Source organism: Falco peregrinus, chromosome 3 (genome assembly GCF_023634155.1).
Source record: "Falco peregrinus isolate bFalPer1 chromosome 3, bFalPer1.pri, whole genome shotgun sequence".
Classification (NCBI taxonomy): Eukaryota; Metazoa; Chordata; class Aves; order Falconiformes; family Falconidae; genus Falco; species Falco peregrinus.
Genome location: NC_073723.1, coordinates 78,225,286 through 78,240,656, shown reverse-complemented (window position 1 = coordinate 78,240,656; position 15,371 = coordinate 78,225,286). Strand labels below are relative to the sequence as shown.

The following is a 15,371-nucleotide window of genomic DNA, read 5'->3' as shown; positions in this document are numbered from 1 at the left end:
GATCACAGGCAGAAATTTCAAAATGACAGCATGTAATTTTGGTGCATAGGTGAAACAGAATGGAACTGTGTAGGTGATTTCAGCTACTTGCTGACTTTCACAAGCTCTTCCAGGAATCTCAGTGCAGGAACATTCTTTTGGTGCATACTTCATACATTGCTCTTCAAGCAGCTCTCTCCTGCAAATGTGAATTTTGTAAGTGTGTCTGTGCACATACATGTATATTAAAAAATTGGTATAACTTCATGTGATACGGATTCTGAGAAGACAGACATACTTCTGAGAATGCCTTACGTTTACCTAGCCATTGATATTTAACAAGTTATACAACAGTGGATTGATTTGCAGGTGATACTGACAAGATTACTCAACCTCTGCTTAATTTTCTTAGATTTTAGGAAATGCAATCGCACTCATGTTCAGGACTTTTTAGATAGTGACATTTTAGTATTAGACATTTCCATTTCTGACTTGTAAAAGACAAATTAGTTTTATCTGGCCTGATATACTTTTTTGCCAGTTTTGGGCTTGTTTTGGGGGGGTTGAGGTGGTGTTGTGTTTGTTTGTTTCTTTGCTATGGTACAGCTATTTATTCTGCTTTGAAGTTACTGCAAGGCTAAACTGTCCCTTTCATGTAAGCTGAATTAGCTCTAGCTGTTAATCTACCTGTATACTTAGAATTTCTAGCCAATCAAAAAGTAACATGTGAAGCACTGCTAAAAGCTAAAGAAATTCTGATAGTTTTCTTGTTGCTTATCCTATAATGTTTATGCCACAAAGTTAATAAATTGCCATTTAAAATCCATATAGAATGGATGCTAGTATGAAATGTCTCACATCCAAAATTACTCAAAGAAGTAAGAGCTGGAGTGAAGATAGGACCAATATTTTTATCCCTGTTGAAAGGTGTATAGGCCTAAGTACTGTACTTACCATAAAATGGTACAGGAAATAACATATGATAACTCATAAAATTAGAGGAGCACGTGATAAGAAGCCTATCATAGATAGGACAGACAGCCTGGGTTGTAGTCGGGTGAAGAGAAAAATATGGTATCAGACATCAGAGGTACAAGAGAGAAAAAGCAGTTGGGTCTCTCCAGTAAGAAAAGGTTGAAGTCAAAGTTTAAGTTCCAGATGACCCATAAACATAAGTGTTATATAGATTGAGATAAGATACCATGAGCATATTCAGTTAAGAAAGTAAGTAGTTTGTGTTAACAATTATGTTAATAGAGTCTCATGACCTGTTAACATTCTTCTGTTCTTGAAATTATGCTTTTGTAGAAGATTGTTCTGCAAATGGGCAAACCCTTCATGAAACTTAGGTGCCAAATCACTTACCTCCACAGTTTTTGTCATTTTTTTTGTCCAGCACTTGCCTGATCTTTTAAAAATCTGGTTTAAAATTAGGACAACTCACAACAGTTCAGAATGGACTCATTTATCAAGTCACAAATATATTTTCTGTAAGAAATGAATGAACCTTACTGTTATTTCCAGGAGGCTGGAAGTTTTATATGGTTCATTATATTAATAGAGTGAAATACCTGAGTTATGGAAGTAAGGTTGGAAGTCTCATTCATGAGACTCTTTTGCTAATCAGCCAAGAACAGTTTTGCCTAAGTAGGTCTTAGCTTCAGCTCTGACAACCTGAAAGAAAAACAGCACAAAATTGTTCCAGAAAAGGGTTAAGTGAGATATTGTTCATGTTTGTAGAAAAGCTTTCCAGGCATAATGAAGGAAGTCATCTTTCTCAAATTGAATTTGATTAACTAAAGCAAGCCAGGGTACAGCTATAGGGAATAGCCTCAGACTGTGAGGGGCTGAACTGGCTGAATGAATACTCATTCTTTGCTCCTTACAGGGAAGGAAAAAAAAAAAAAAAAGAAAAAAAAAAAAAGAGAGAGAGAAAAAGGAAAACTCTTTCCAAATTATCTGTTTGATAATGTGTATACTGTTTTGAAATGTTAACATGTGTCTAAGGTACTGTATGCCTACTGAAGGTCATCAGTGGAACAATAATTTTCCTCACCTTTCTTTTGGTATCATATTTTAAAGGCACAGACAAAAGAGGCAGAGTTTCAACTTTAAGTCTTCATTTTCAGACTTGATTGCTCTGAAAGATTACAGTGTGTTACTACTAGTTCTTTGTACTGAACTATTTATGATTCAGATGCTGTCAAATTTCATTATCTCAAAGGGAGTTTAAAGGTCTTAGAAAGAGGAATAGAATCTTTAGCTGTCCTAAATCAGATTTTTTTTTTTCTTCAGGTCACGGTGGGCAAATATATCCTTATTGCTGACAACTTTAAAAGATCATAAATGAATATAAACAGGTGTAGAAATGAGAAAAGTAGAACTGGTAAAGAAAGGGGCTTGCTTCAGCTTCTCTTCCAAGCAGAAAGATTAGTCCTGACTGTAGTCTCCCTGGTGGCAATGTGCTAGAGAAATAAGTGTTCAAAGAGGTTGAACTTTTGAGTAGTGCTTAAATGGTCTGAAAATTTTACAAAGTGCATCACAGCTTTTTAAGTTTTACAATATGATCCTGATACTTTCTGTTGTTTAAAAGGGTATGATACTTTATGCAGGCCAGTCTTGATTAAATGTGAATATGGCAAATTACAGTTTGCTCATATCAAAGTTCCCATCTCAACCAAGTTTTTACCCTTCCCAGAAAAGCATGCATGTGGACTTGTACAGGTGCAGTAAGCTAAATTTATTACCAGTGTATCAGGCTGGTAACAATGCGTATGCTGATAAACTGTACAGGACGTGTGCTTTGTCATCCCGTGTCCCAGGACCATTGGATTCATTACACATAAGGTTGAGTTCATTTGTGCATGTCTGTCAAACAATATATCAGACATTATTAAATGTCTCACAGCCAGAAATTCTGGGCGGATCCTCAAATTTCATTCAAGTGTAATTTTAGGTGAAAAATAAAAACATGGTAAATAAGGATACATGATATTTAAGGTTAGGAGGTAGCTTTACATTATGTATCTGCCCTCTTTAAATAGAAGGTGAGTTTTATATGAAGCAAGAATAGGTATTTCATCTGATTATACAGGATCTAGCACAGTTTTTTTGTTTTTTAATAGTACAATAAAATAAAAAATAATCAATAATTATAAATGTGTATTATACAGAAGTCTAAGAAGGGCTACAGTGTGGCCTGCTTTTGAAGCCTTTGATTCTACCTTTTTATTCACCTTCAGAATGTATTAATTTAACCTTTTAGAATTTATTTTTAGCAGGTTGCAAGTAATATAGTTCAAAAACCTGTGTTTTAAGCAGATGCAGAGCAGTTTGATTCATCCCCATAATGCAACCAAACTATATCAACCCTGACTTTAAAGCAATTCAAAGAATTCTGTGCAGCAGTTTATTGATCAAGTTTAATTTGATAAAGTCTTGATTTATTTACAACCTCTCCTCTGATGTATTAATTACTTTGTTCACAATGTGATCTCTTATTTTTGTCTTGAATTTGCTATATTCTTTTCTTTCAAAGAGATGAATGGTTCTGTAGTGACTAGAAATGTATGTTTCCTTCATCTTTATACTCTTATTTCTGGTGAAATTTCACTACATTTGTTGAATAACCCATTGTATTTCTCCAAGAAAGTGAGGTTCTCAACTATTTTGCCTCTTGGTCTAAAATAACAGCTTAAGTTTGGCTTATTGGCTCATAAAGAGCATAATTATTTAGGGAAAGAATGCTGCTCATGGATGCTTAGGATGGCATTTGGAGATAGAAATAATGTGAACTGTTACTGTGCGTACAAAATAAATAATCCTGGGCCTCACACAAAGACATAGAAATAAGCTCCTTCAACTCAATTACCCTCACTCTCTTCCTTTGAACTCTCTGGTGTAGTTCACTTCCTGAGGTAATGGAACAGAATTTATGTTTTCAAGCCTTATCAGTTTACATACCTATAGTCAGATAACATGTGTGGATGCAAGATGCATTACATTAAAAGATTAAAATGAGAACACTTGTAAAGCGTGATGTTTACAGTGGGGGTGGGGGTTTCAGTTTTAAAGCCACACAAGGACAAAACCATATCTAAAGCTCAGAGGTGGCCATCACTTGAAGAAAGTTTTAGTGGTCGGGCTACAAATGTCAAGTCAGCCAGGGTTCTAAATTTTTTTGGTTTGTTTTTCAAAGATTAGGAAAATTAGTTATAAGAAGCTTTTTTAACAGTTGGGGCAGGGAGATGTTCATGCATCTAACTCAAATGCAGCAGTCCCTTCTCTGATTGTCTCCTGTTTGAAAAGAGAATAATCCCCAGGACAACTAAGGCAATTACATACATAAAGAAGCAACGTTAGGAAAGTATTTTATGTAATTTTTTTTTGCTGTCCTTGCACGTGATTTATTAGCTGGAACATGGAAGAAAGCCAGCACACATGGCCAGTTTGCACTCTATGAGACGCCAGTTCAGGAACTTTTTGTAGTAATTAATCTAAACCATAGAACTAAAAACTTAAAGCTCTATAGCCAACTGCAGCCTTCACTTTCTTGTTTCTGTTCTCATGGCAGGAAGTTGCAGAACCACTTCTAGACCTGAAGGAAGGAATGGACCAGCTGGAGCACAATAAAACTTTGGGATTTATCCTTTCTACTCTACTAGCCATTGGAAACTTTCTGAATGGAACCAACGTAAGCCTGATGTCCCAGCATTTCCCCTGCAGGTTTTTCCTTCAAAAAAAGAAGTCAAAACCATTATGACAATTGTAACCCTATATTTATTTTGTACCAGAAGAGTAATTTAGAAAACAGAACCTACTTTTCCTTTTTATTGTATGTCAGGGTGCTTTTTGCCTCTTTCATCATAACCTGTAGAAAACATGGAGCTAGGAACTCTTCTGCAGTAACTCCCTTGAGTTTAGTGCCAACGCTCCCCATTCAAATTGTGAGAACTGTGTCATGAGCCATTTCACTGCAGATGGACTGATTTAAGGCCTACTCCTCAGCAAGTTAAAAACAAATAAAAGCAATGTTTCTTCTCCTGTAGGATTCTTCTTTTTTCCCCTCTGCCCCTACTTGGTAATCATTTTTGTCTACTAATCTGCATGGGAAGGAGTAAACATTTTAATTTTTATTTTGTTCCCTTTTTTCCACCTTATAGGCCAAAGCTTTTGAGTTGAGCTACCTCGAGAAGGTTCCAGAAGTCAAGGACACGGTGCACAAGCAGTCACTCCTGCACCACGTCTGCACTATGGTGGTGGAAAAGTTCCCAGACAGCACTGATCTTTATTCAGAGATCGGGGCCATCACTAGGTCAGCCAAGGTATGTCTAGTGGGTAAATTCTATATGTGTTTCTAAAAACTCTCTTCAAAATTAAATATTTAAGATTATGTTTTACTCTTTTATTTTATTCCCCTATGGACACAGCACTTTTTATGAATGTGGCTTCATAGTGTCATTCCCACTGAATTTCAAAGGTGCTAGTACTCTCTCTTCTGAGCTTTATCTTTTGTCTGTCAGGTGGTTTCCTCATCAATGCACTAATAGGCAGCCACGTTATGACAGCCATTTTAATGTTATATACATTATTAATGTATATAACTATTAGGGATTATTTTCACTTTAAAATGTTATTTGAGCAATATCTTCAAATATATTTATTCTGTGGTAGGGGGGGAATCTCTTTTTAAGGTAGACGGCTGATGGTATTTTAAGGGGAATGGTTGGAATGAACTTTTTTGGTAATAAAGTTGTTCCAAAATGAAAGCGTCCCTGAAATATTTTGTTTACCTCCTTTTCTGTCCTCCTCCTGAAAATAACTCTGACAATTAGGAGTTAGGAAGATAAATAGAAATAAAGGAAACTTGTGACAGCACCTCTTTTTAAAAAATGGTGATCCCTTGACTAATGCATAGGTCTGGAGAGTGGCTCAATTTGGCATGCAGATTATTTATTACTGCTGCTAGCAGGCATGATAGAAACACTGTAAGCTCAGTCTTGGATCTCTCAGAGTATGAGATTTCATGGATGACCCTTAAAAAAAGTACATTATTGATTAATAGAGTAAACATGACGGACTATCACCAGGAGATAAAAACCATGAAAATTCTGGTTTAGAGTTATGTCTTGTGAAAATGGTAATAATTACAGCAGATAATACTAGTATCTGTCTAGTCCGGTGTCTTGATTCAGACAGTGGCCAATATCAGCTGCTTGAGAGGAGAGCACAAAAACTTTGAAGGAGAAGGAAAGTCTCTCCTAGAAAAAATCTGGTTTTGTTTCATAAGCCATAATACTCATTATATGTGTCAAAGGGAGGAATGATTTCTTTTCCAAAAGCCACCTTATGTGGGTATTGGCGGGGGGACGGATGGACAGACACACCCTGTATAATACAATTTCCTTTAAATTGCAAAAATCAAATCTTAGGTTTGCTCCTAGCATAGTTCTTATAACAATCAATTCATAATCTAATTTTGTCTGCTGTTGGTTGAATTTGCCAATTTCAGGATTTACTGTCTGAATATATTCAACACTCAAAACTTTTCTTCACCTCTCTATTTCATAGAATAACTTATGTTAGAAAGGACCTCTGAAGATCATCTGGTCCATCACCCTTTTCAGTGCAAGACCAAATTAAACCAGGCTGCTCAGATCCTTATCTGAGTCTCAAATAATCTTTCAACTTCTTTTTTTTTTTTTTTTTTGAGACCCTTTCCACACTTTTTCTCCGTCTTACATTTTAGAACAGGTTAAACAATAGCAAACAGTGTATTCCAGCCTCTCCTTATAAAAGTTATGTACTTATTGGTTCCATTCTGCTTGGGCTATCTTTTTAGATGCCCTGATGGTTTTTTTGTGATTTGCTAACCTTATGACACCAGTTGTCTTTGGGCAGTTCACAAGAACATCCAGCCAGTTTCCTGAGCTGATCAGAGAATTCAGCACTCAGCCAGATGCCAAAGGAGCCCGATGTTGCGGGCAAGTGTCCACTTCATTGCGATGTAGTAATGACCATGATCTGCTGAAGCATATTTACTGCTTTCTTTCAAACCCCTATTAATCTTAAATCAGGACTAATTGATTGATTTCTTGCCATCTGTAGATTTTACCCTCTCGATGTGCTTCCTTTTTTCTAAATAATTTTGAAATACAAAGTACAAACCATGAGGCATCTGCTGTTAACCCTGTTGTCAGATAAGAATCAATATATATTCCTTCTTTTGTTCTCTTAGCCTCACACTTCGTAGGTGGCCTCCCATGAAGCTCTTATAAAAATTTGGAAAGTATAATTGTCTTTACTTCCTCATATCTGTCCAGTATTTTATAAACATATTCAAATGTAGTGGTTATTTTTTATGTATTTAATTTCCTCTTATTCATTCTTTCAGCCAGGCTATCAGGTACAGTAACAAAGCTCGGAGCTCTACAGTTGTCTGAATCAGCCTTGCTGCTATTTTAAAGATAGATGAAACTTTTGCTAGCCTCGGATTCTTTAGGATACTTAGTGTGGTGAAAGCATACTCATTTTAGCCAGTGCTTCCAGAGGTTTTTTTATTTTAATTGCTGTCAGAATTACTGTCTTCTGCTTGTTAACATCTTTGTAAGATATCATCCTCCTCCAACGGATTGGGTTCTGCTGGCAGATATTTGAGCCTTGCTGTTGGTTCATGTTTGTTTAAAAATAAAAGCAGGTACAGGAATAGGTTTCTCCCCAACATCTTCTGTAGTGAAGTTACATGAAAAGAAGTCACCTTGCTTCCCTTCCCTATCTTTTGTCATCCTCAGTTTCTTTCATCCCTAGTGATCCAGGACCTCCTACATGTTTTCATTTTTTTGGATACCATAAAGGAATTTGTGGCTTTTGTTTTATATCCTTAGATATTTGCTCTTTGGATTCCATCTCTGTTCTCTTATACTTCCTCTTGCATAGCCTATGTTTAGCTCTGTTTTATTGCCTTCACTGAGGTTGGTTTCTCATGTTTGGAAGGTTTTAATTTTTTTGTTGGGTTGTTTTTTTTTTTTTCCTTTGAGTGAATCTTCATCTCTTAACATTTAAATATACTTGTTTCTCATTTGCTGCTTCTTCTCTGTTAAAAAATTATTTCACTTTTTTTTAGATTGGGACCAAGTAGTTAATCACTAAAATAAAATTTATGGTGAAAGAGAAAAGCCCTTGTTTTGAAAAATCCACACCACCATGTATGGTGTGCTTTCAAGTGAATCTTCTGTTTTTCAGTCTTAGAAAGTGGAAGAAATCTTAACCTAATGCTGTCACTTATAAAAAATTTTTAGGTCTAAAAGCATGTGAAATTAAACACAGTCTTTCAGTCTGTGGTTTGCTGATCTAGTGGCCCTGCCCAAAGCGGACAAAATTCTGAAAGGGCCAGACAAAATCACATTAAGAGAAATTATAGCCTTAACCTTCCCCGTGACGCCCAAGGTCTCCCTCCTTGGGATGTTCCTGCATGTGTTATACCACTGATGGATTACTGTAACAAGCTCTATTCCCACTTGATCTTAGCTGCCACAAATCAAAGACTTAGGACATGGAAGCCATCCAAGCTGCCCTCTTCAAGGGAATGTTCACAGACGAGGTGAAATCTTGGTTTAGGAAAGCTGACAGGAAAGGAGAACTAGTATTTCAGTGTGGATTAGGCTGTATTTTGAGCTCCATTTTGTCTACAAACATCTTTCAGAAACCACAAAGGCTAAACAATTTCCATCCTGTAGATAAATAGAGATGCCCCTTCCCCTGAGATGCACATCATATGAGAATTTCCTGAGCCTTAGTCCATGAAAAAAAGCCATAAAGAAAACAGGCTGCCTCACCAGAAAGGAGTTAGAAAGACCAGAAACAAAATGGTATGGTTATTGCAAAACTTGTGGCTTTTTGTTGAAGGACTAAAGTCATAAATCACAAAAAAAGCAGAAACAAGTGAAAAAATGATCAAAAACCAGAATTCTAGATAAATAAAAGTATTTGTAGTTGTATAAAAATACATAAGACCATGCAGGGCACTGATTGTCTAGTATTCCATGATTAAAAGCACTTGGTTGTTTGGGGGTTTTTGCTTTTTTTTTTAAAAAAAAAAAAAAAACCCACCATATTTTAAGTTGTTTTTTCACTGGAGTTGTACTAGAACTGGTGTACCTAATACTGGTAGACCCCCAGATTTCTATAGATAAATTCAGTATTATTCCTAGAAACTTCCATACCAGTACGGCAAGGAGGGGTTACATCAGCCCTAGTATCTTCTCTGTTAGTGAATAAAAAAATTATTTTTATTACAGACGTTCATCTTCTCTCTCAACCCCATAAATATTTTTCCCCATGCATCTGAAAGCTGGCCAGCTCCATAGAGTGAATTAGTAATTGTCCTTTTCTCGCCCTAAGTTTAATTTACTTGCAAGATGCCAAACTTCTGGCTTTTTTTAACCCCTTGCAGCAAGACACTTGGGTTAGTTTTGGATACTAGGCAGCGGAGAAGCAGGCAACTTTTAAAAGTAAGCAATAGGAACTGTTAACAATGCAGGGGAGGGGGCGAGGTTTGCTGGTAGGAAAACGCTTAGGATGAGTCGAAGGCGTACACAGGGGAGAAGGAAGCCTGCAGCTGCCCTCCAAGGGAGTTGGCAGGGAGGCATGGGGAGAAAGGAGATGGCTGACACAGAAGCGCTCTTCTGATGTGCTGTAGCTTCTGCTTAATACCTGGAAAGCAGTGAAAGGAGAAAGAAGAAAAAAAAAAAAGTAGGGAAGATCATACTACTTCCTGTGCTGCTTCAGTGGGGTTTCTTTTGTCTCTCTTGATAGGAGGTATTTGTGTGCGATTATCATTAAGGTGGGCTTTCCCCATGTTATTTGAAACAAAAAGTAAATGCCAAAAGTCAAATTATTTTCCATCAAAAAAAGTGGTTGGGGAATGCAAGGTTTCTTATGGTTGTATCATTCCTTGTGGTGCCTGCAGCTGCTACAGTTCCTGGCATGGGCTAGCAGGAGCAAAGGTGAAGATGGAGCAGGGTAAGGCAGATCCTGCTGGTTGCTGGGCAGACTGGGGCGAGGGGGAAAGATCTTCAGTGGCAAAGGAGACTTTCAGGTTTTGTCTGAAAGACAGCAAATTAAGTTTAGCACATGTGCCTGACAGCACTGTGGTGTTTCAGTAACATTCCAGGTGAAATGCTGGCAAGTAGTGTTGCAGGTGCCAGAATACCATCTGAAGGAACCTGCATCACCACTTACTGGTATTGCTCCTCTTCATCCCAGATTGTGGGAACTGTCATACAGCATCTGCAAAAAGATCCCATATTAGTGTGTTTATTGTGGATTGTTTAAGGAACTAAAATGCAGTGGAGATGTATATAATTAGGTATGGTCATCTGGTCATACTTCAGTAACCACCCCATCCTTCAGTTTTTAATTAGTGGATTGACTCAGGTGCTCTCATTTCCAGAATTATTGTGGCAGAATCCCACCTCTTAGCCTAGAATTACAAATGTCTGGACAGAACCTCCTTTACATTTTGCTTTCTTTTGAGAGCTGCCATCTACTTCACTTGTAATATGTGACCAACATCATGCAAGTCAGACTAACATTGGTCTTGGGGTAATTCTTGTGACATTCAGTGACAAGCAAGCCAGTGTGGAAATACGGGAGGAGGCAGAGTTTTGAACATAGGCCACAGGAGGTCACAGCACTCAGATGACAGTGTGTTTGCAAGGAGCAATTCTCAGAATTTCCTTTGGCACTGAACCAGCTCAGGAAAAGAGGAATATTTCATGTTCCCTGCCAGAACGCATCCCTGTAATAATGTGAAAATGAACGTTCTGACCCTAAATTATAAACAGCTCAGACTAGGCTGTGGTCTGCTGCAGAAACTTTCTTGAACTTTGAAGAAAGAGAGATTTTGTCTATGATTATGTATATCTTTCTATGATGTGTATGAAATAGTAGTCACTTTATTTTTAATTTAAGGCAACATTTGTCATTGTGAAAGCATCAGTCTTATATTTAATGCACCTTGTGGGTAGGATAAAAATGCAGAGATCTAGGTCTTCCTTACAAAATATCTGGATTTTATATGTTCACCACTAAAAGAAACAGGCTGCAGCAATAAACAATAAATATAGTATCAAGCAATAGAAAACTTAAGGATACTGAGGCTTCACAACAAGTTTTTCACTGGCCTTCAGAACAAAAATTTTGGGTATTTTACAGGGATTCTGAAAAGAAGTGCTTTTTAAGCAGAAACCTTAGCTTCACCAGTTTCCCTTCATTTATTTGTTTTGGGTTTTTTTACTTCAATCCAGTTGTGACATTTTTGACCCTTTTCAAGGGCTGAATATAAATACAGGAGGTAGGAAACATGAGTATCATCAGGAGCAGCATCTTTGATTTTAAGATGGTTTTGTACCGAGTAGTGGTGGAGCTTGGCCCAGACACTAGAGGAGGTTTAGCTGGAAGAGGAAATGTGTAACGCACTTTCCAGCTGAGGGAATGCTGGAGAAAGATGACCTGCTATCTCACAGGGGCTACAGTTGTTTGCTGTGCAATGCATACGTGGAATTGTATATGCTGCCCTAGGGAATACATAGCAGAAGGCGCTTCAGGTTTAAGGCAATGCATTTAATTCCCAATGTCACCTCAAAGCAACCCTTCTTCTCTCTCCCAAAAAATGATAGAGTCCAGTTTCTGTGTTGCCATGAGTATTTATGGCCACACAGAGAAATGACATCCCAACCCAAAGACCAGAAAGGCTCCCTGACATGTATTGCCTGAATGACTGAGACATGGTCTAGTATTTCATTAATTAGAAAGTTTTTAACTTGTATATGCAGCAGGTGATATTGGAAGTATGGCATGGATTTGAACTTGAAAAAACCAGGCCTTTTAAAGGACCAATGTTCATGGAACCTGTAGGGCAGAGAAGTACATGCTGAGCTGTTTGGTGGTGGTGGTGGTTTTTGAGTTGGGTGAAAACCAGCGAAAGCAGAAGTAATTTGGGCAGTAGGTGTATCGTGCAATATTGAATCCTCAGCCCAATGAAGTGAGAAACTTATTAGAATTCTTTTTTGTGTTGTTTATGGCAGAGTCATCTGTTACTCTAGTGGTAAGCAATAAACAATGATATAAAGTGATTAAAATGAGTCCTGGCATTGCTGACATGTGGTTGGAAGGTTTTATTCTTGGTCTGAGTGTCTTTTGTGCAAAATATGGTGGTGCATTAATTTGAAAAATGTATATTATTTTTATATTTTTAAAGTTGTCCATTAGTGGCTTATAGCCATGGTTTCCTGAATGAGGCAGACCCTGAAGGGCTTGTATCACATAAACTAGTCTTTAAATCCTATTTGGATAGGCTGCCTCTGGCTACTCCACTCTGATGCAACAGTGTCTACAAAGGCATTTTTCAGAAGACTGAACAGTGGGCCTAGTGAGAGATTCACAGATAAGTAACAAATAGTTCTGAATACTTTTCAGATAATGTGGTTGTGAATGGAGAGGAAACTGGTGAGAGAAAGGAGGAAGATATCAAATAAATCCAAGGAGCATTTAGAAAGTTGCTTTTTCTAAATTGGTTTGCAGATGAAAATAAACATTACATAGTGTCTGAAAGAAAATATATTTTTCTTTTGCATAACAGCCTAAGACCATTCATTCTTTTGCCTGAGGGAGAAAAGGTGATATTTTTCTTAAAGTTGTAGCAGAAGGTAACAGTAAGCAGAACCAGCAAGCTGCACATGTTTTGCACATACATGTACCAAGGAGGAAGAAGAATAATTTATGTTTCCACTTCCCTCCAAATCCTGGGGCCAGACACAACATCCGTGCACTGCTATCCAGGGAGAAAGCTGTAATGACCATTTCAGATTCCTGCTCCTTTTATTCAGTGGAGTATAGTTATAAAATAATGCCACAGCAGTTCTTGTCCGAGCACCTCCTATGCTGAGATCTCCTGGAGCCACAACTCATCTGAAATCCTTCTTAGTCCCAGCATGATTTTCCCGCTGGGCAAGAACTGGTGCATCTTTCCTTTCAAGAGAGGAAGAATGAAAAAAAAAAAAAAAAACCACCAAAAAACCAAAAAAGGAATCATATCTTTCTACCACTATGCAGCATTAATTCTCTTAATAAAGTTTTGGGAATAAACACGTAAATAAGAAGGTGCAATCCATGCTGCCTTGGGAATGCTGTGTGGACTGTCTGGGAAGTAGTATGGTACTGTGGATGATGCCTTTTCACATTTCCTTTACGCATATTAGACTGAATAATTGTCATTATTACTCCATACAAGTTCTTGTCCTCCTTATCATAGGAACATGTAGTTGGGGGATCATTTAGCACCATTGTTACTGATACATTTGTATATAACACTTTCAGTGTTAGAACACATCCTAACAGAACAACAATAACACTAAAAATTACCAAAAAAAAAAGAAATTGGCAAGGATATTGCTGAGCAAGGTGACTGCTTTTAAACATTTATGCACAAATATTAGATCTAGGTTTGGACCACTGTGCTTATCTTTCATGGTTGGCTACCTCAGTAAAAGTGAGGCTAAATTTTTGCTTTTCAGACGGATTTGTATTTTACTTACATTTTCCATTGATGCAAATACCTGCAGTTTTATGACAGAAATGTGCATGAAATGGAGGAACTTGTTGGCCACGTTGTCGTTGGACTGCTGCTACTCAGAATAGTATAAAAGCTTCTTTATGACCATGATGCATTTGGCTTCATAGTGAAGAGAGTAGAGGATCTGAGGATGACAAATTCCTTAGGAACCTGCTTTTCAGTGGAATCTGGTGCTCATAATTGAGGGAATTAGTAGCTGTCTCTTTTGATTAATATTCCAACACATTACAAGGCTTATAAAATGTAAGACTTTGCAGAATAAGCGTGTATGTTCAATAGGATTTTGGTATATTTTATCAGTTAAAAATACATACTGCTATTTCAGATAGCCAGGGAAAGCCAGTCTGTGTGAGAGTTGATACATACACTTAAAATACAGTAATTGCTGGCATGCAACCTGGATATTATATTCCACTAGCCTATGAAAAAAACATCACCTGGATTCTGTGTACAAGTGTCTGCAATTGCGGGAGAGTCCAGTAGAAAATCAGTGGTCAGTGGATCTTTGGCTTTACTGTGCTAAGAGATTTATGGCTAATTTATTATCGGAGCACCAGCAGTGAAGAAAAAAAGGGGATGGCAGAGAAACACAAAGGTAAGGTATGTAAATGAAGGAGAGAGGAGATACAGTGATGGTGACTGTGCTTGTCACATTATGCTGTTTCCCATTACAGAGTATCAGATCAGTGTTGCTGCTAGAAGAAGGGAGGGGGAAAGCTTCTTTTCTGTGGTTTGAAATGTCATGCAGATAGTACTCTAAAGCTGCAGACTATCACATTTTGATACATTTGGTAGGACGGTCCAAATATTTTTAGCTTCAGAATTTTCCTTTTGAGACAATGCAGCCTGAATGTGTAATATCTCACTTCTGCAAGATTTAGTAGGAAAAATCTTGTCATCAGGCTGATAGCCTTTTTGTTGGGTTACTTGGTTTTCTACTACAGAAAGATCTGAAGGCTGTTACCTGGTGCTCTGTTGGGCGGCAGTTTCTGCACCTTGGATAGGAGAAAGGGTTGTTTTATGGTATATTATGTGTGAAGGAGTTTCACTTAACTCCTTGCATGTAAGATCGAGAGCACACTGAATTGGATTCTGTGTCTACTTTCAAAATTTGCACTGGTGAAATAACACTTCATGAAATACCAGGTGGGATACCTGGTTGTCTCTGAAAAATTTTGAATTTTAATATTTCACACGTGGTATTTTTCTGTAAGTGTATTCCTTTCTGTCCACACTCTGACCAAACTGGAGAGCTGGTAGCCAGAACATTTCAGATTTGATGAAGGTTTATCAGATTCTTGCTGGCACAGAACAGTTTTCGTGTGGGGAATGCCCAGGCACATTATCCTATATTGCATTTCTTGCTTTACTCCTAGGAGTTTACAATTTTTGCTGGAGCAGTCACCTGTGCTCTACAGGTTTTATTCCAGGATGGCTCAGGTGGCATCCTTCTTTCCTTCTTGCTGTGGTCTCCTTAGAACTTCCCCAGAGATTTTTGTTTGCACTCAGAAAATTCCTGTGCATCCCTTAGCCCAACCTGCCATCCCCAATCCTTGCTGGAACTATCCACTCTTGTGAATGCACTGGCTGCTAGAAGATTTCAAGGGGTGGGCAATTTGCCACATCTTTTCCTTGCAGATATACCGTTCTCCAAATATGTCTCTTGAAACCCTACAGGCTTGACCCTCAGAGCTTTTTGATAGATTTTTGATAGATTAAAACTCATTTTGTTTTCAGCTGTCATAAAAATGTCATAAAA

The 15,371-nt window shown here is 37.7% G+C and overlaps 1 protein-coding gene across 4 annotated transcripts in view; it reads left to right on the top strand.

Annotated features, from left to right (window-relative positions):
* Nucleotides 1-15,371, top strand: part of FHOD3 (formin homology 2 domain containing 3) — a 417,107-nt gene that overhangs the window by 366,796 nt on the left and 34,940 nt on the right. For all 4 annotated transcript variants that reach the window (XM_055800337.1, XM_055800338.1, XM_055800336.1 and 1 more), the window contains 2 exons: nucleotides 4,553-4,672; nucleotides 5,142-5,303. In XM_055800337.1, coding sequence (XP_055656312.1) covers nucleotides 4,553-4,672; nucleotides 5,142-5,303 — 282 coding nt within the window. The remainder of the gene's footprint in view (nucleotides 1-4,552; nucleotides 4,673-5,141; nucleotides 5,304-15,371) is intronic.